Source organism: Carettochelys insculpta, chromosome 1 (genome assembly GCF_033958435.1).
Source record: "Carettochelys insculpta isolate YL-2023 chromosome 1, ASM3395843v1, whole genome shotgun sequence".
Classification (NCBI taxonomy): Eukaryota; Metazoa; Chordata; order Testudines; family Carettochelyidae; genus Carettochelys; species Carettochelys insculpta.
In genome coordinates this window covers 291,966,340-291,987,045 of record NC_134137.1, presented here as the reverse complement: position 1 = coordinate 291,987,045, position 20,706 = coordinate 291,966,340, and the positions used below count along the sequence as shown (strand labels likewise).

Sequence of the window (20,706 nt, the reverse complement as noted above, 5' to 3'; positions counted from 1 at the left end):
TCCACTGCTTACTGGGCTCTTAGAAGACATTCATGAGAAAATTACAGCTAAATACAGCTCAGAACACTGAGAGCCAGGACTGGAGGTGATTAACAAACTTCATGGGACCACGGGAAACTTGGCCACACCCACAATAAGTCAATACCCAGCTAACTAAAATCACACTGGATCACAGATGTTGCCAGAGGAGAGAATGCTGAACTAGAGAGGTTCAATCTGTACCAGATTTCACAGAACCTCAAAGTTCTTCCTGATCAGTCCCAACACATTTGTGCAGTTTCAATGAATCCAGAGAAAAGGCCGTGGGTGAAACAGGTCTTGATTCAGGAATGTGCTCCCTTCTATATTTTTCAATATAAGGTTCAGCTACTTCCCAAACCTACAGGACAGAAAGGGCAACATGAGAGTTAGAAGTGAAGGCAGAAAGATTTTATGTTCAAATTTGGTCACATGGCAACATACAAGATTAGACTACGCCCTGCAGACACTAACAGGATATAAGTAACCAATTGCAATAGTTACATAGAAATAAATTGCATATGGCCATCTGAGGCATACATAAGGGTCAGAGATGGTAGCTGACAAAGGAGACTGCTACTGAGTGCAAGAGTTTGTAGGAAAGTTACAGTTTAGAGGGGTAAAAGGGATCTAGGTGTAGTTGCAAGGAAGTGATATATGGCTATGGTCCTGATTGATGCAAGGTTTGTTTTCTCTGGTGGGAAGAGATGTTGCATTGTCTACTACCCTGATAATGACCTAGGGAGGGATAGGAGCTGCTAGGAATGGATCTCCTGGTGCTTTATAGAAGCGTTTCGTCATGCAGGAGCCAGGGTGATGTGGAATGGATGACTAGGAAAGCAGATTCTGAACCGTGTTGCTGTGCATAGAGTAGGGCTGAGTGAATGGACATCCTCACTGCTGTCCCCCCATCCTTGTGCTCCTACAGTTTGTGAGGCCCTCTCTTGTATTTGGTCTTGAACTGGGTAACAAGCACTTGAGATATGGACTGTTCTTCTACTCCATGGGCCATGTCCCGTCCTGTGCCCCCATGGACAGTACTCAGCAATTGTGCATAGTCCCACAGACTTTAATGGGGCTTCATGTGGATGCAGGACAGGAGACGACCCTCATGGGTCTGATTGCAGGTCTGGGACAATATATGTGAAGTCCAGGCAGTTTCAATAACTTAAGCATTTACCAACAACACAGTGGAGGGGATTCATTTAAATATATTATTTTAAAACTAAAAGCATCCCTTACATAGCCAACAACAAGCTAAAATCTCCACACATCTTCCTTCAGAGAAGCTGATAATTAAATCATGTATGTGTAGCAATGAGCTGTTTTCCCTCTGAAGCCAAAAGCTAAATGCGTTAAGGGTCATTTTAAAAGAACTGCAGATCTCTTCATCAGGAAAGAGCTAGTGCTCAGTGACAATACTGACACCTACCTTCTGCTCCACAAGCAGCCTGTGAGCCACCTCAATGTCTGGGGCCATGAAGCGATCCTTTAGCCAGGGCCTGAGAGGAGACAAATTGATAACATTAGCCAAACATTAACCAGCCTCATAGTTAGCAGGTCTTCAAAGCTGTAACCTCTGGGAAAATGCGGGTTGAATTTACCTTACAACAGAACGCACCAGGTCATAGACTTTCTCCAATGGGGTGGTTGTTCTCAGGGGGCGTAGAAACTCAATGCCCTGGCAGGCAGCAAGAAGTTCAATGGCCAATACTAGGAAACCAAACAGTGAAAGGTTGGGCAGTGGGTTTAAGGATGTACAACTCATTGTAAGCCTATGTCTGGAGAACCCTGAAGAGGGCTGGTCACTGTTAACAATAAAGTGCTAAGTAAAGTTTAATCAAGGCAGCAAAATAGAAAAGCCATTCAATAGATGGGGAAACAAACAGAAGTTCAGTCAGAGACTTACAACCTGTCTCTAATTTTGTGTGCCCAGACATGCTGTGCCTGACTTTTCAAGGTTAGTGATAAGCAACCGAGGCTAAGGAGCTGCATGAGTGGCTCTCCCTCTCAGTGGACAGCAGGACTGTGGTAACTAAGATGTCTCCTGGGACAGGGTAATTGTCCTAACTATGCTTGTGTACCTAGACTTTGTGGGATGTGCTGATTTGAACTGTAGCAAAGCTTTGATTACACACAGAGGGAGCCCACAAATCTTAGTCAATACTGTGTGCAAACAGCACCTACCTCACTTTACATGCCTGGATTTAAGTGCGTGTCACTTTAGTAATGCTGGTAGGAAAAAGTTATGCAGATAGAAATTGTCAGAATTTGGCAGCCCTGCATGTGAGGAACAGTAAATAAAATGTCTCATGGGCCACACACAGAACCCTGATGGGCTGCATGCGGTCCACAGGATGCAGGTTGCTCACTACTGTGCCAAGTGCTTAGAGCGCCCACTGTCTTTAATTTGCATGCTTGCTGCTCAGTGCTTATGAAAACCCCTGCAAGACTACCTCCCCAACAGATGCATCCTAAATTAAAGCTCTTCTCCAGGGCTAAATTAGATGTAGCAATGGGCCTGAACTGTAGAATTCAGATCCAGTTTTCAAACTCCCACGTATGCTGGGATCTCTCTCCAGAGGTGGAATGTGGTTCAAGCCCACGTTGTGTAAGAATGCTGACAGAACCAAAAGCTCTCGACACATCTTTATTGGTAAAGCTCGCACCATATTTGCTTGACTAGAGAGCAGCATTTTGTCTCTCACTTACACAAGGGCCAAAGTCTCCTAAAGAAAATATTATCCGACACACACTGTTTTCTCCACTTACACATTCACTTTGCTGAACAAGACAAACAATATACTTAGTATTTTTATAGATCTCTACAGCTTCGGAGAACTCCACTGTACAAACTCAGATAACGGCAAATTGTACAAAATGATTTTCATGGCACACCCTGCTGCATTCTTCCAGCAATTGATGAGATTCGTATTTTTAAAAAGTTCAGCTTTACTCTTCCAAGACAAAGAATGGAAGCATTTTGGCTTAATGTTACTTTGGTAAGTGTTTTTTTCGCCCTGTGTAACACACTAATCTACAGCCATCTCAATCATATTTCTGCTGGAAAGAAATGTAAGTAACTATTTAAGATAATATCTTAAAAGACTTCCTTAAAATGATTAAAAGGTCCTTTAAAAAACAACTTGTAGAAAGAAAGACGTAGTTTTAATCTAGCCACAATACTGTAGATTCGTCTAAAATCAGTGTCTTAATTTTACCTTAATGAAGGGTCCTGTGGCACCTTATAGACTGACAGAAAAGTTTTGAGCATGAGCTTTCGTGAGCACAGACTCACTTCATCATGCTCAAAACTTTTCTGTTAGTCTTTTAGGTGCCACAGGACCCTTCGTTGCTGTTACAGATCCAGACTAACACGACTACCCCTCCGATACTTAATTTTACCTTGTTCAACATGTTCAATAACTTTCAAAGCTTTTCGTGCAGCCCATCCGCCCATGGACACATGGTCCTCTGTAGCAGCACTGGTTGAGAGAGAATCCACTGAAGAGGGGTGGCACAATGCTTTGTTCTCAGAAACTGCAAAAGTCCAGTGTGAATAACAGTATACCATATGGACAAATGGGAGCTAGGAACATGGGTTGAGCCTAGAACACTGCAGTGAAGGAACCAAAACCATCTACAGTGAACAGTGGGGGTACACAGTAGCTTCAAAACCCCACCATATCCTCGTCTGTTCTTGGCATCCTCCTGAGGATCCCCCATGTAGGAACATTCCAAGAGAAAGAAGGCATTTCTGGGCAACTCCAACACTCCTGAATCTGCAGCTGCTGGAATGGAGCAGCTGCCTAAGGCTACGTCTACACAACAGCCCTATTTCGAAATGAGACATTTCAAAATAGCTATTTTGAAATAACCCAACCATGCCCAAAATGCATTTTGAAATAGCACCCAGCTATTTCGAAATAGCATTTCTGGGTCCATAGCGCTATTTTGAAATAGTGCCACTGGAGCCCATTATGGCCTATTTTGAAACAGGTGTTATTCCTCAGGAAATTAGGATTACTGGAAGTGAAATAATGCACCTGCTATTTCAAATGTATTTCAAAATAGCATGTGTGTCATTTAGACACTGCCAAGGTTATTTCAAAATAACTGCTGTTGTTTTGAAATAATTTGGCTGTGTAGATGTAGCCTAAGATTCCTTAATTTGTATCTTGTCAGCCCCCACCTGGTCCCAGGATTCAGGGAGGGTAAAATGTGATTTTCTCTTCTCCAGCATTGAGCCTGGTGGGCAGACTGGAATTGCTGGTTCAAATATGAACTATATATATTAATATTCTAAATAAACACTACAGGCCATTCATGGTGAAGAAGAAATCAAGGACTCCAGCTTGGAAGGTAGAAAACATGTCACAATGGTCAGACCCTCTTCAGAAGAATTCCCAGAGCCTAAAGAGGTTATGTCCACCATAAAGTTATGTTGAGAATCCCTAGGATGCAGTTCATAAATGGATAGCACCCCAAAAAGGCTTTGTTGTTATGACCTTTGTGGCAGGGCATAACGCATGTAATTCTTTTTTGTACCAGAAAAGCAGTCCAACGTATGCACCCCTGTATGAATCACAGATCACGTAGGTCTGATACTAATTTGTATTTTGTGTGTTTGCATATGTTTCGTTGTCGATTTGATGAGGATATCAAAGTCTGTAGATAGGACAGGTAGCACCCTTGCTAGGCTAAGGACTTCAGAGAAACAGCTCTCACGTAGCATAGCACAGCACAGACTCAGAGACCGGAACGCCAATGGAAACCGTCTGTCCTTTGTGGGAGGGGAGAGGGAGAACAGCCTGTGGAGTCCAATGGACAAGCAGACTCTGGGAACGCTTGCACGTTGGCTGAGGCTGGGCCATGTGAGCTGAGTCCGGCAGGGACCTGTGACCAGAAGTGCTGGCAACAAGAAGTCTCCTGCAGCCTGAAACACCCTCAGATTTGCTCTGTGCAGTAGAAGGGAAGACAGGCAGCCATTTTGATTCTCCTCGTGAGAGGGACTGAGCTGGACCTGGTCCTCCCAGCTCCTCTACTGAGCTGAGTCCTAAGATTCTGCTGTAACCTGAGCAATGAAAGCCAGCTGGGCCTGCTGTCATAGGACTGGTTGATACCTCTGTTATTTAACATTCTTGATTCCTTTGCCTGTTTTCTTCCCTGCTTTTAATTTACTGCCCTCCCTTCGGTGAACAAATAGCTGTGCGCTGTGTTCGACTTACTGAACCTGATACCTATAGCAAACTGGGGCTCAGAGGGCTCGTTATTCATTTATGCACACAACCATTAGCTGGAGACACTGCAGAACAAGCGCCCAGGGCCTATTGCTGTGTCACTGTGGAGGAAAGATTAAAAGGTTCCACACAATCCTGGGGAACACGAGTGCTCCAGAAGGGGAAGATTACAAATAAAAATTATCTATTTTTGATTCTGCACGAAATGCAACTGTTTATGCACAATTTGTTTTTCAGCTTTGATGCACTAATAGGGCAGGTTTGTAAAAGTGTTGGATAGTCATAACTCTAATTGAGTTCAAGCAAGGCTGATACATCTGATGAAGCAGGTCTGCCCACAAAAGCTTATGCTCCAAAAAAACCTGTTAGTCTATAAGGTGCCACAGGACTTCTCACTGTTTTTGTTCAAGCTGGGCTGTGGCGCATAAGCCTCCCAAAACTCAGACTCCAAACCTATGAAGATTTAAGTACTTGAGTAATCCTACTGATGGCAGGACGTCCCTCACAATGCAGGACTGTTGGCAATCCTAGCTCTCTTGCCAATATTGCTTAGATCTCTGCATACTCACCCAGTGCTGCGGCTGTGCAGTGCGCAAGCATGAAGCCTGAGTTGAGACCTCCCTCTGTTACAAGAAATGCAGGCAGCTCACTGAGAGATGGGTTGCACAGTCTTTCAATCCTTCGCTCACTAATCGCAGCAAGTTCATGCACACCAATTGCCAGATAGTCCAGAGCCTGTAAGAGAAGCTCTTGATGAAATCAGATTTTTTTTTTCAAATTCAGAAAATAAACTAATATTTCTCCAGATGTGTAACTACCTTTGCTGGGTATTCACCATGAAAATTTCCTCCCGAAATGGTCTCTCCCCTTTCAGCAAGAACCATCTTTAAAGATATGTTAATGCATGAATGAGAATGAAGAACAGTTGAAATACCACAAGTCTCACGGTAACCAGAATACCCTCTCTGAAAGGGGGAAGAATTGCTGTGCAAATGCATATGCAATATAATGTAACTTGCATTTCTGCATGGTCAGTTGTTAGAAAATGTCAGACAAAGCCCAGTTCTCCCACCATACAGATACAGCTGAAAGGTGTATTTTTTTTAAACAGACTGTGCAATCAGCAGGTTATAAGGAATGCAAAGCCCCCTCAGCGCAGCTTCTAATGTAATTTTCAATTGCCAGTGACGCTCTCGCCAGTGCAGGTGAAGTTTTATGTAGTGAGATAGATGGCACTCAGTTACCAGCTAACACCAAGGAGCATCTGATGCACATATCTTTATTTTTAAAGAGTGGAATTCACCCTGGTTCAGGGCATCAATACAAGGAGTATGCACTGAGCTCTTGCTTCTCCTAAAAGTGGTGTATAGCTTTTGTATTTATGCTCTGCAGAATTCAAGGTGCAGTCTAGAACACAAGTTTTACTACACTAGAGCCAATCTGGTGTCAGCTGACAAGTCACTGTTGAGCTTCAAGTGCAACTGGCAGACTGCCAATGTTTCAAGATGTCCCTATAACCATGGAGGCCTTGATCCAGCAAAGCACTTAAATATGTTCTTAACTTTAAGCAAGAGCAGTTCATTGACTAAGCCCGAAGGTAAGTGACTACCTCGGACAAGGACCATAGTTTCTGCATTATTAGTTATCAGTTATTTAGGAGAGGAAAAGTGACCAAACAAAAATGTCATCAATAAATTAAATCATTGAAAAGATACAGGATTGTCCGTTGCGCTGTTAATTTCAGTTGAGATTATGTCCTTTACGAAAGCTATTGTGTCATTCACCACCCCGTGGACCTAAAAGAAACAACAGCAATTAGCAAAAAGCCATGGCTACGTGCAGTTTGCCCTCAAGACTCAGATCCAATTTTACTATTTGGGAATATGATTCTACCTTGCTCCCACTCTCAGATTTCGCACCACCACCGGGAAACAGCCTTTGATTTGTTGTAATAACCAGGAAAATTGCTCTTCTGGAGGGCTGGACATATTGTACCCAAATAAGATTTGACTTGCTATTATAACAACATTATAATAGGATGATGATGGCACAATGTATAATTCTTCATGTGTTTGGGTCGATGTTCCCTTATCTCTCAGCACATGTACAACCTCTGCTTGATCTAAATATTCAAAGTTCAGCTAATTGGTCAATGTACTGTACGTGTTCTTAAGTAATTATAACAAAGCTTGGGACCCCCAGTTCTTTAGTTTTTACACATGCAAATCTCTCACCACTTTTGATGGGTTTGCTTGTGTTGATATAGGACTGAGTTTATCAAGAGTTAAAATCACTCCTCTGTAAAAGACTTAGGAACTACTTATGTCTGACTCGAGCCTTATTTTGAGCTGAGTGGGAAATAATGTAATTGCTTTATTTTAAAAGAGATGACCAAAGCTTAACTGACAGTACACTGGGATGGGGACATTTTTCAATGCCTCTAGCCTATCCCTGTACAAAGAAGTGGGAAACTCATTTTACCTGAGGGCAACAGCGTAATGTATATGCATCCTGGATTCTGTCACAAAATCTGTGGCTCTCTGCAAAAACAAAAGAAAGATTCCTTATAGGAAAGACCACACACCACAGGTTTAATGACCTTTCTGTCTGGGAAATCAAACAGCAGGAGGCAAAGCTGTTTTACCTGCTATTTCTGAGGGATGATGGTCAGAGTCTAAAAGTGACCTAAATCGGAATGCCACTTCCATCTGCCCCTGATGCGCACGCACCGCGTGAATATCTATTAAAACAAATGAAAGAGCATTACTTTTGCTTTCCTCTCTCCAAGAGCTAAGAAAAAGCAAATGGAGAAAATTCAGTACCAACCAGAGTCAAAGGCTTTAGTTGTACCCTTCAGGACTTCAAGTGTTAGCGCGGCAACTATGTCAGCTTGCTGAGCAATCGCAGTAGCTCTTTCCACTGCTTCACATCCCAGAGAGGTGATCATTTGGGTTCCATTGATAAAAGCCAGACCCTTTAGAGAGAGAGAGGATGTTTGTTTTAAAGGAATCTGTCACTACTTTATAAATGTAATGGTATTTTTCATAATTACAGATGTCAGTTAAAGAAAAGCCTTTCCTAAGACTTCTGGATCATCATTAAATGAATCATTAAAAAGGGTCAGACATGCTCTAGTCTCAGCTATTTGGTTATTTTTCAATACAGATAAGCCATCAGTTACTCTGAAGCTGTTACATTACCCATCTCTCCTAACTAGGAGTTGCTTCCCAACAGGTAGTTTCACTAGTAAGCCAGTTAATAGCCATCAGGCCGTGATTACTGATTACCTAAGCGGGTTCTTGGTGTAGGTTTGAAAACCTAATGAACTAAGTATGCAGCTAAGGCTCTAAGGACTCTTCTAGTCATCCCACCATGCATATGACTCTTTCGAAAGTCAGTGTGTGTGTGCTAGGACTACAGAAGAAATCACAGTCAAAAAGCCTTCTAGTTCCCACAGTGAAGGATAAAAGCCATCTGAATTACAATCCACTTCAAGGACTGTCAGGTCAGAAAAGACAAGGCAAATACTTCCATTTGTCCTCTGTATGGGTCCTAGCACAATCATATTATGCAGCAGCTAATACTAAACAATTACATTACTGCAGTAAAAGGGGAGGTACTTTTCTTACAATAAATCAATATGGTGCTGTAACATCATTGCTGTAAGGCAAATATTTACTTTAACCATTAGTCACCATAAGTATGTAGAAATTCTGCCATGTGAGGTTTATTTTATGTTCCTTCTTTTTTTTTCCAGGTGCAAGATAGCTTTCTTTTTCCTTGCCAGAGTAACCCTTCTACTGATTTTTGACAAAAGAATTAATTCGGCTGTAGACATGAAGCAGCTGAGGTCTGATTTAAGGTGGAGATTCTGTTCTAACTCCTTTTGGGCCTGTTCTAAGGTCCACTCAGCCCATGGAAGTCTTCCCATTGGCTTCATTAGGCTTTGGATCAGGCATCTTACTGCATGCACTATAGGTATTACAGTTACTACGGTCTACCACCTGTGGGCTCAAGAGCACAGGAATACCCTACATACTAAGAATCTGCATGTGAGTTTGTGTGGGAAAGATTTTATCAACATAGTTTTTCTTAACAGATTAATAGGCTTTCATAAATACGTATTTGTACCACATTAATGTTAGATGCTGCTTATTAAATAGCACAAAATCTGCTTCTTTCTCTCGACTAATAACACAAAAGCCTTCTAGCCCCACAATGCAGAATAAACGCCATCTGAATTACCAAAGGGTTTATATTGGTAGAAAATAACAAAACCCATCTTAAAAGGGCTTTTCTGGACATGATACTTCTGGAAACACGCAGCTGAGATAAGCCCTGAGCAATGAAGGGTAGAGAAGAAAGCAGAGAGGTCAGTCCTGTAATTATTAGGGTAGTGCACAACCTGGTTTAGTTGCCATGGAAATGGGACATGTCTACACTGGCCTTACAACAATTTAGTTTCCACTGATGCAGACTTATCATAGATGGGAATTTGGGTAATTTCCACAGATGAATGTCTGGGAAACCACTGATATTAAAAAAAAAAAGTGTGTGTAGGTGAATGACAGTTCCCTGTGTAGCCAGGAACTACATTTTACCTTGGGCTGAAATTTTGTACATAGTGCTTCTATAAATTAGTACAGATGAACTGAATCACATGTACACAGGAGTTGAAACAGAAACATGGACATGCCCTTTACTGCAGTCTCTAATGGACTCCCTGTAAACAATGTCTAATAATCTTCTAGAACTGGACTGAAAATAATTGTTAATTCATCTCATTCATAAAATACAGGCAACATATGCATTAAGTAACAATTGATTGGCTAGACTTGGTTTCCATTACCTCCTTTGGTTTCAAGGTAATTGGTTTCAGGCCATGCGCTTGCAGCACCTGGAAAGTAGTTTATTAAACAGGGAGTTAGTGAAAAATATATTGATTGGACAAATTTACTGATTGCACACAACCTTTGTTTACTTCTAATGAACATTTTGGAATACTTCGCAGTAAAGGGAGAACATTACATGCTAACATTTAGAACTCTCTTTTGACTTGGATGCCTGAACTAATATAGGCTCTGTCCTGTTATACAAGACTACCTGGCTTCAAAAGTTCAATGCTATGAAATACATCTATCAGAAGAAAATGGCACACAAAATCCAAAGCACAGAAAGTGTTAGGAATCCATAGCATGGCTCTGAGGGAAGCTTTCCCTTTGCTCTCACAGCACACATAGCCTGATCAAAGCCAATTGAAGCAGGAGGACAAAGAATTCCAGTCATCAGACTTACATATTTAGCATCAGCCCAGCCACTCTTTGGGGACCACATCTTTCCTTCTCCTATCAATCCCAGAACAAGATGAGAAAGAGGGGCTAAGTCTCCGCTGGCTCCAACCGTCCCTTTCTCAGGGATATAAGGCAGACAGGAGGCTGGGAAGGAAGCAGAAATCAGATCCTAGTTAGAGCCTCCCACTGTTCTCTCCATGTGAATCTGCCCCACTTGTCTTGAAGTTACATACCGGAATAGGAACCCATGCAATGGAAAAATATCACCCCTCATCTTCCCCCAGCAATCTGGCATTTGGCAATAGTTCCTAAATTAGCTGTAGTTTTAAAAGAAACTAGATGTTTTTGGCCAACAAATTAAAATACAATAAACCTGATATAGGCTTAAATGTTTAGTGTGGCTTAGTTCTCAAAGGTCAAGAAACTTCCAGTTAAGGTTGAACTTGGAGCTTCAGTATAGGAATGGGAGAACCTCAACAGCGGCATTACGTCTGACAACAAGTGGTGGGGTCACAAGAATGGTTCCCACTTAGTTCAGCATAGCAAAGATAGAAATGTAGGGCTAGAAGGGACCTTGAGAAGTTCCAGGGGCCCCCTCCCTGTGCCCCTAGGTCCCAGTGCCCAACCATGCCCACCCAGCTCCCAGGGGCCTGTCTCTTTTTACTTGGATCGTCCCAAAGGGAGGTGTCATTGCAGCGGGGGTTGGGCTATTTCAGGAATGAATTCTCCACTATCACCACCCATCCTAGCTATTGCCAGCATGCTAGATCAGTGGCTCCCAACCTGTTCAGTAACATGGCACACTTCAGCGGAGACAAACAATTCCAAGGCACACCCCCTTTTTTCAGCTGAATCGATTGCTCAGAAATGTTGCCCCTCCCACCAGCTTGCAGGAGTTGGAACGCAGTATTTAAACTGCTTCCCAGTTCCAGCAGGCTCCGACACTCCCTTCATCCTCCAGTGCCACAGTAGGAGGTGGGCGTCGGGTTCTCCACCAGCCTGTTCAGGCCAGGAAATATCATTTCAGCTGCCTCCCGGCACAAACAGGCTCCTGTGGGTTTGGCATTTCCCCTCATGGTAGCTCTGCGAAGGTGAAACTGACCAACTCCATGCCAGCTGGCACTCAGGCATTCTTGCCCCTTGAGCCCCAGTTGTTACAGGGTTATCAATTTTCCCCGTGGTGGCTCTTTAAAGAGCCATGGAGAGGGGAAATTGATGAACTGGCACAGCACACTTGGACAGTTCTCGCAGCACACTGGCTGAAAACCTCTGTGCCAGAGCATTTGCATTTTAACCTTCTGCAGTCCTAACCTACATTCCCTGGTACTAGGCAGGGACACAAATATTGGGGATGCTCAGCAATGGGGCATGGGGAGAGATCTACCCTTCTGGAGCCCTCATGTCACTGTCTCCAAACAGTGGAGGTGCAGGGGGATAAACTGCACTATTCTGGTCCCTCCCCCATCACTTTCTGCAGCTCTCAGGTCACCACGCTCCAATGCCACCAGTCCTCTGGTGTCCTCCAGGCACTGCTCCTCCCCTTGTGCTGCTGAGCCTGGGGCAGAGGGGACATTCCCAGAGAGGCAGTGGGAGCCAGGGCAATGGAAGGGGCAGAAGCAACCCATGGAGGCAAGAAGGGCTGGGACACTAAAATGCAAGTTTGCCTAGGGAGCAATTTTCCCTAAGGCCAGCCCTGGATTTAGCCCCTAAGCTTTTGCAACTGTTGATATTATTGAATATTTGAGGACTCAAGTTTCTCAGATCACATTTAAAGCCCTATTTCAAAGACCCTTGAACGTTGGACCCCAGGAAAACAAAAGCAACTACACCTCCTGCCCCCCCAACTTTCAAATGTTAGGGTTTTGTAGAAAGGCCTACTCATATTCATGGGTAGATGATCTGTGTCCCCTCCCAACTCAGTCTCTGCACTTGTCTTCAGGGTGCATTCCATGTGCCAGAGAATGCTTATCTGCACCCCCAGGCTGAAGTTTGGCTCGTTCAGTACATAGTTACACATATGTGAGGAACAGGTGGGCATGTTCATTTTAAACAGGAAAATCAATAGCATTGTATATTCTGGAAAGTAAAGTAGAACCTCAGAGCTACAAACACCTTGGGAACGGAGGTTGTTTGTAATTCTGAAATGTTTGTAATGGAATAAAATATTATGGTTGGTCTTTCCACAGTTTACATCTGAACACTGACTGAATACAGCTTTGAACCTCTATTGTGCAGAAGAAAAGTGCTGCTTTCCTTTCCCTTTAGGTTATGTTTAACGCAGTGTTTGCATTCCCCCAACCCCCATCTCTGCTGCTGCCTGCTTGGGTGCTTCCCGTTCCAAATGCGGCAAATGTGGTGAGTGGTGGACTAGTCAGCTGACAGCTCTGGTGCCTGATACTCTGAAGTACTACTGTGCATTGCCCAGTGAAGTCACTTCAGTCTGGGATAGAAGTTTCAGTTAAACATCCTCTTGAAATCCAACCATTATATTTCTTTAAAAACTGCCTACAATTTTAAAAATGGCACATAGAAACATGCTTTTGTATGTCAAATTTTAGACCTAAACCATTGTCTCTAGAACAACAAGAAGTCTTGTGGCACTTTATAGACTAACAGCTATTTTGGAGCATAAGCTTTTGTGGGCAAAGACCCGCTTCATCAGATGCTTGAGTGGGGGTGGGGGGTTGAGGTGGTTTCAGAGGGGTATTTAAAGAGTGGGGTCCCAGTAAGAGGGAGGGCCAGAGCTGACAAGGTCTATTCAGCAAGGTGGATAAATGGCCCAGTATCAACAGTACTTATCAAAAGAGGAAAAAACAAGTCAGATCACACCGGGGGATATGAGCCATTGTCAGAGTCTAATGGGGAGATCTTAACACCCAGGGCAGAGAAGCTGCCTTTGTAAGCTGCGAGCCATTCCCAGTCTCTGTTTAATCCTTGGTTAATGGAGTCAAATTTGCAAACAAATTGAAACTCAGAGATTTCTCTCCATTTGATTTTTGAAATTTCTTTGTTTCAGGACTGCCACCCTTAAACCTGTCACTGAGTATCCAGGGAGACTGAAGTGTTCCCCCACAGGCTTCTGTACACTACCGCTCCTGCTGTCTGATTTATGTCCATTTATTCTTTTACGTAGAGATTGTCCAGTTTGGCCAATGTAAATTGCAGTGGGGCATTGCTGGCACATGATGGCATGTATTATATTAGCAGATGTGCAGGTAAAGGAGCCCCTGATGGTATGGTTGATGTTAGGTCCTGTGATGATGTCACTGGTATAGATATGTGAGCAGAGTTGGCAGTGAGGACCACTGCACGGGCTGGTTCCAGGCCTAGAGTCACTGGTTTGTGATTTGTAGTGGCGTGAGGATTGTTTAAGGTTGGCAGGCTGTCTATAGGCAAGAACAGGCCTACCTCCCAAGGTCTGTGAGAGTGAAAGATCATTGTTCAGGATGGGTTGCAGATCACTGATGATATATTGGAGAGGCCTTAGGTGGGGGCTGTATGTGATGGTCAGTGGTGTTCTCTTGTTTTCCTTGCAAGGCCTGTCTTATAGCAGATGGCTTCTGGGTACCCATCTGGTACCATTTCCATTTATGGGCCATTTCCACCTTACTGAATAGACCTTGTCAGCTCTGGCCCTCCCTTCTTCTGGGACCCCACTCTTTAAATACCCCTCTGAAACCAACCCCCATACTCATGCATCTGATGAAGTGGGTCTTTGGCCACAAAAGCTTATGGTCCAAAATATCTGTTAGTCTATGAGGTGCCACAAGACTTCTTGTTGTTCTTGAAGCTACAGACTAACACGGCTACCTCTCTGATCATTATCTCTAGTCATCATCATCAATCAACATCATCATCATCAACAATGGGCTCAGTGCCCGTTGGTGTCTGATGCCTCTCTCACTATTTTCTTCCATCTTTCCCTATCCAGTGCAAAGCAGCTTAGTTTCTGTTGACTAGCTCTGCACCAATCTATTAAATCATCTACCCATTCTCTGTGGGGTCTGCCTCTCCTATCTGAACCGTCCATTGTGCTGAATACGAAAGTCTTGATTTTTCATTCATTGTTCATTCTGCAGATACGTCTGAATATCTGTAACTTCTGCTGTATAACTTTCTGAAGTAGGTTCTCTTTTGGCTGTATCTTCCCATATAATTCCTCATTGGTGACCTTCTGCATTCATCCTATTCTCAGGATCTTTCTATAACAACTGCTCTCGAACACCAATATTCTTCTCTTCTAATCTTTCAATGTCATCGTCTCTAGTAGGGTTTCGTAATCCCTCAGTATAAGGGTTTATAATGCAAAGCTACACAGATCTATTAATACTGCTGCTGGATCTGCAGCCACTGTGCCTACACTGGCCACAATTTTCAGAAGGGATTTTCAGTACCTCAGTACTGTCCTGAGTATCCAGCTCAGAACAAATTGCAGAGACCAGATTTGCACAATGCTTTCTCAAAACATCAGGCCTCTTTAAGGAGTCTTAAACTGGGCCTGTAAAAATCACTGGCCACTAACACAAAAGTATTATATTACCAGCAATACTAGCACCTTCTCCAATGTTTAAAATATATTTGAACTTCTCAAGTGATCAGGAATAGTGAACATGGATTCACCAAACTCAAATCATGTCTGACTAATCTGATTGCCATCTATGATGATTTAAGTGACTCTGTGGATAAGGAGAAGGAGGTAGATGTGATATACCTGGACTTTAGCAAAGCTTTGGATATCGTCTCGCTCAGTATTTTTGCAAGCAAGTTAAAAAGTATGGATTGGATATGTGGACTTTAAGATGGATAGAAAGATGGTTAGATCGTTGGGCTCAGTGGGTTGTGATCAATGGTTTGATGTATGGTTGGTGATTGGTATCAAGCAGAGTCCTCCAGGGGTCGGTTAACAATTCATTGATGTTCAACATCTTCATTAATGACCTGGACAAGGGGAGGGATTGTACCTTCAGCAAATTCATGGATGACGTTAAGCTAGGGGGAGAGGCAGATGTGCTGGAGGGTAGGGATAGGGTCCTGAGTGACCTAGACAAATTGGAGGATTGGGCTAAGTGAAATCTGATGAGTTTATCAAGGAGAAGTGCAGAGTCCTGCATTTAGGGCATAAGAATCCCAAACACTACTACAGGTTGGGGATCACCTGGGTAAGCAGCAGGTCTGCAGAAAAGGACTTGAGAATTACAGTGGATGAGAAGCTGGAAATGAGTCAACAGTGTGCCCTTGTTAGTCAGGAAGGCGAGCGGCATACTGGGGTGCTTTAGTAGGATCATTGCCAGCAGACCTAGGGAAGTAATTATTCCCCTTTATTTGGCACTGGTGAGGCCGCATCCAGAATACTGTGTCCAACTCTGGGTGGATTGGAGAGAGTCCAGCAGAGAGCAACAAAAACTTATAACTCATGAGGAGGGACTGAGGGATTTAGGCTTAGTCAGTCTACAGGAGAGAAGAGTGAGGGAGGATTTGATAGCAGCCTTCAGCTACCTGAAGGAGATTACAAAGAGGATAGATGCAGAGGCTGTTGTCAGTGGAGACAAGTGGCAGAACAAGAAGAAATGATCTCAAGTTGCAGGGAGGGGGAGGTCTGGATTGGCTATTAGGAAAAACTGTCTCCCTGGAAGGGTGGTGAAGCATTGGAATGTGTTACCTAGGGAGGTGGTGGAATCTCCATCCCTAGAGATTTTTAAGTCCTGACTCGACAAAGCCATGGCTGGGATGATTTAGTTGAAATTAGTCCTGCTTTGAGCAGGAGGTTGGACTTGATGACCTCCTGAGGTCTCTTCCAACCCATTGATTCTAACCTGGCACCCTTAGGACCTGACTGGTGGTGAATGAGGGAATTTGTTGGACCACGGGAGATAACGTTGTCTAGCAGAATGAGAGAAGCCCCCTCCCCACTGCGAGCACTCACACAGCTTTTTTGTCAACAGAATCTGTCGACCGAGGCATTATGCCTCATGGCTGAGAGGCAGAATGCTACCAGTGGAAGTGCTGAGTTTTGTCAACAAACTGTCAAGGAAACACATTTTGGGTGTGGACATTCCACCAGTTTGGTCAACAAAACCGGGGTTTTATTGGCAAAACTCACTAGTGTAACCACAACCATTGGGACACAGACTGTCTGTCCGTTTGTTTGTGCAGCGACTAGCACAATGGGCCTGTGATCTAGGCTCCAGTCTCTAGCTGCCAATGTAATACAAATGATAAAAGCAACAGCCATACTCATTTCTAAATATCATCTTACCATTAAATGCTTCAATAGCTTGGTGGAGAGTTTCCAGTGAAATTCCACTGTATCCTTTTGCTAAGACATTGATCCTGAGAGCTAAAAGCATGCGAGATCTCTCTGGGATCAAAGGTTTCCCAATACCTGCAATGACAACAGTCTCAAGGTTACAACTCCCAAGAACTGTGGAAGTGAAAAAAAAATTGAATTTAATTGTCCCACTACCTGCAGCATGTGACCGAACTAAATTCACTTGAAGTTCCCTACAAAGAAAGAAAAGTCATTTAAAACCAAAACAGATTGTAGTGTTCAAAAACAGAAAAAAAGGGGTTTTTCCCCACAAAGCTGAGAAAAAAGCCTACCAAAATATCCCTGTCCTTTTATGAAGAAAAATGTGCTAAAATATATGCCATACAAATAATGAGGATCTACTTTCTATACCCATTTTCTAATTTAAAGACAGAAATAGATGCAACATACTTGAGTTTACTAGTTGGAATAACAGTTTGAGCAAACTTCCCAAAGCCGGTGGTGATTCCGTAAACAACTGAAAAGAACCAAAAACAAAGAGACAGATATTTCAGATAAAGATAAGAATCTAACCAAAGTAATCTAAAAACTGACAAAAATTAAGTTAGAAAAGAAAAAAAAATACCAGTCTGTTCTTTTACAATTCTTTCAATCACCTCTCGTGATTTTCTGACTCTAGCTTCAGCTTCAGGTGTGAGCTAGAAAAAACAATGTTGTTGCTATTCATTCAATATACAAACTGGTAAAATATATTTAGACTTGGATTCTTCCAAATCTTTACCTTGATCTTGTACAGCCCCTTCCCTAAATTGACCAAGTCCTTTGTTGTTAAGCTGTGCCCATCTAAATAAATATACTGTGCAAAAGAACTGCATATTAGTGACATATATATGTAAGCAGTTTCCAAACAATCTTAACAACATAAAAATACAGTGAAAGCTTAAGAGTGAATTTTATTGGAACAGAGTTCATCTCTGTTCTCATTCATGTAGTCGGTCAGAACTCTATCAGAGAAGTATTAGCAATATACAGGATATTTTACTAGAGGTAACAACTGAAGCAGTAATTCTGGGGTCCCCTCTCTGTATCATGGGCAAATAAAGAAAATAGGTTCTCTCTGAATACAGTAAACTCTTTCATATCCTGCATCCCCATTCTGGATAATAGAAAGGTATACCTAGCAATACATAACATTAAAGAAAAACAAAAGTAGATATTACACAACAAACAAAAATGTGTGCAAAGTACTTCATTTACCAACAACAGTTGATGTATTTATTTGTATTTACTTTCACTATACTGTACTTACGGAAAATGTAACTAAAATTTACTTATGGTTAAAATGCTGATTATTTGAGAGTCCCAGATAATAGAATGCAGGGTGTGAAAGAGTTTAATGCATGCCATTTCCCCTGTGGTGATAAGATGATTTCACTCTAATGCACTTTCTAACATAAGAAACTACTCAAATTGGAGTGCATCTTAATAAGGTTGTTATTATTTGAGCCATACCTTTTCCGGTTCTTGATATTTGCTATATCTGAAGACATGTAAAGGAAAATTAAGAATATTCAAAACCCACAAAAATAGCTGCTATTTGATTAGAGTTTGCGAAGGAAGCCCTTTGAAGGGGGAAGTTATGAAAGCGCTATGTACTTTCAATTTTTGCAAACCTACGAATTATGAAAAGTAAGCAAAATAATGCTCAATAAAGGATACAAATAAACTCCTTCTAGCTTAGATGGAATGAAATCTGAAGACATTACATCTCCTTCTATAACTATGAGGAATAATAGGAAAAACAGAATGAAAACTTACTATCCATAATTTGTTGCTACAGACAATTCTTCATTAATTACAAACATCAGTTAAAAGAATTCTAATTTGCTGCCAAATGTATTTAAATGTATTAACATACCCTAAAAACTGCTACCACATGCAAAAACTCCTAATACGCCTGTACAAAAATCCCAAACCTACAGCCAAAAAATTTGTAGAATTATACCCAACTGTATGACATAACAGTAGACCTAAAAAGCCTCCTCAAAACTGACCATGCAATTTAGTATTTTTCTTAAGTCTTAGATTCGATCCATCACCAAAAAACCAAAAGTTCGAGATAAACAAAGACTACACAATTTGTGGCTCCTATGCAAATGCTGTGGCCACGTAATTTGTCATTCACATTTTCTTACCAACTTCAACAAACTCATTGTCCTCTAGCATGTCCTCCAAAGTATCATCATGATCCAGCAAGCCAAGGCCTTTGCACCTTTGAACACAGAACTTCACTTCTTCCACAGAGGAAAAGCCCCCATTATCAGGCTTGTTTTTCATGTAACGTCTCAGAGCTTCCTTCCCCAGCCATCTCACTGTGTTAGTACCAATTTGGCAAGGCACAGCCAGCCATTCTCCTCGGACATGCACTGTGTATGTTGGCATGCTTCTATCTACCGCTGTCCCTCTACAGGCAGCTGTGGCATGAAAAAGCCTTTTGTTTACCATACCATAGCCTAAGGAACAGCACCTGACTAGAGTCTAATGTCCCAATCAGAAAAAGGCAAAAATCACCTCCTCCCACATAGGCTCTTGCCTTCACAAATAAGTTAATGTATTTTACAAGCTTTATATACTCAAAAGCCAACCCTGGCAACACAACTTTTCTCACACAGGGGATGGGAGACTACTAACAAGTGAAAAACAACAAGAAGTCCTGTGGCACCTTACAGACTATCAGATAGTTTGGAGCATAAGCTTTCATGGGCAAAGACCTGCTTCATCATGACTGATGCGTCTGACGAAGCAGGTCTTTGCCCATGAAAGCTTATGCTTCAAAATAACTGTTAGCCTATAAGGTGCCACAGGGCTTCTTGTTGTTTTTGAAGATACAGACTAACTCGGCTACCCCTCTGATACTAACATGTGAGTTATCTTCCAAGCTTATGCAAAGAATGAACATCCAGCTCCTTGAAGGTGTTTTGGCACCTCTGTGCCTTCCAGGGGCTGATGCTATCATCTAGTTTTGCAGACCAAGAATGACCAAAGAATATTTACAAAGGATTCTGGAATATGTTTTTATGGGGCTTAGGTGGTGTATTTTTTCCCCACCCAGCAGCAGCAGGAGGGCCAGACCCAGGGTTTGTAGCCACAGCCCTTCGGGGAGGAAAGGGGGGCTAATTGCATGTGCGAGTTGCAGGGAGCAGCGGGGCTTTCCCTGAGTAGTGCTGTGGCTGAGTGGCAGAGAGGTGGAGAAGGGCACTTACCTCTCCCAGAAGGGTGGAGAGCCCTGTGTCCATGTGGCCATTTTTTTCCAGCTGTGGCTGCCCCCCCAGTGATCAGTCTGCAGGATGGCTGCTCCCTGCACTTGCTGCCCTCAGTGGTGAGTCTGAAGTACGCCGTCCTTCCCTTTCCATGCTCCAGGAAATCCTGGGATTTCAGGCATCTCCTACTTTGCAGGCACAACCAAACCCTGACCTTGGTTTAAGTTGGGGTAAGAGGAAGCTGCACACCAAACTTTGTCATGGCTCTTATGATTTAAGAGGAGTCCTGGCACAAACGTGGCACAGACAGACACGAAAATATATAGTAGATTTTTATTCTTGTTTGAAATATGTGCAGACCTGGGACTTGTGTGTTGCTGTGTGACAGCTTGTATCACAAGCTGATTTAATTTCATCTACAATTTGCAAACCAACCCACAAAATTGACACACACAAATGTATCTTAGAAAAGCTCTTTTCCTTAAAGGACTTTGTAAAATGTTTGTATTAGAACAGGAAGAGGCAAATTCTGACCCAGGGCCACATCCAGACAATTGGGCCCTTCCATCCCACCACAGGGCTCCCACGAGGGAGCAGGACTGAGACAGCTTTGCTGGGAGGAACCAGCC

At 42.7% G+C, this 20,706-nt stretch overlaps 1 protein-coding gene across 1 annotated transcript; it reads right to left on the bottom strand.

Annotated features, from left to right (window-relative positions):
• Positions 1 to 238: 238 nt before the first annotated feature.
• HAL (histidine ammonia-lyase) lies at positions 239 to 19,259 on the bottom strand. Its single transcript, XM_075003019.1, has 20 exons — positions 19,013 to 19,259; positions 18,537 to 18,597; positions 18,330 to 18,357; positions 17,599 to 17,673; positions 17,443 to 17,515; positions 17,268 to 17,334; positions 17,013 to 17,050; positions 16,806 to 16,931; positions 10,554 to 10,693; positions 10,108 to 10,155; positions 8,085 to 8,232; positions 7,903 to 7,998; positions 7,740 to 7,798; positions 6,974 to 7,054; positions 6,077 to 6,142; positions 5,828 to 5,993; positions 3,424 to 3,558; positions 1,623 to 1,731; positions 1,451 to 1,520; positions 239 to 379 (listed from the first exon to the last, which is right to left on the bottom strand). The coding sequence occupies exons 1-20, from the start codon at positions 19,257 to 19,259 to the stop codon at positions 239 to 241; spliced, it is 1,974 nt and encodes a 657-aa protein (XP_074859120.1).
• Between the last annotated feature and the right edge of the window lie 1,447 nt (positions 19,260 to 20,706).

Coding starts and splice junctions, on each gene's coding strand:
- HAL (XM_075003019.1), bottom strand. CDS start 19,259: ATGCCAACATACACAGTGCATGTCCGAGGAGAATGGCTGGCTGTGCCT. Junction 17,674..18,329: donor AATATCAAGAACCGGAAAAG/GTATGGCTCAAA, acceptor TCTTTTGCACAG/TATATTTATTTAGATGGGCA. Junction 1,732..3,423: donor TATTGAACATGTTGAACAAG/GTAAAATTAAGT, acceptor TTGGTTTCCTAG/TATTGGCCATTGAACTTCTT.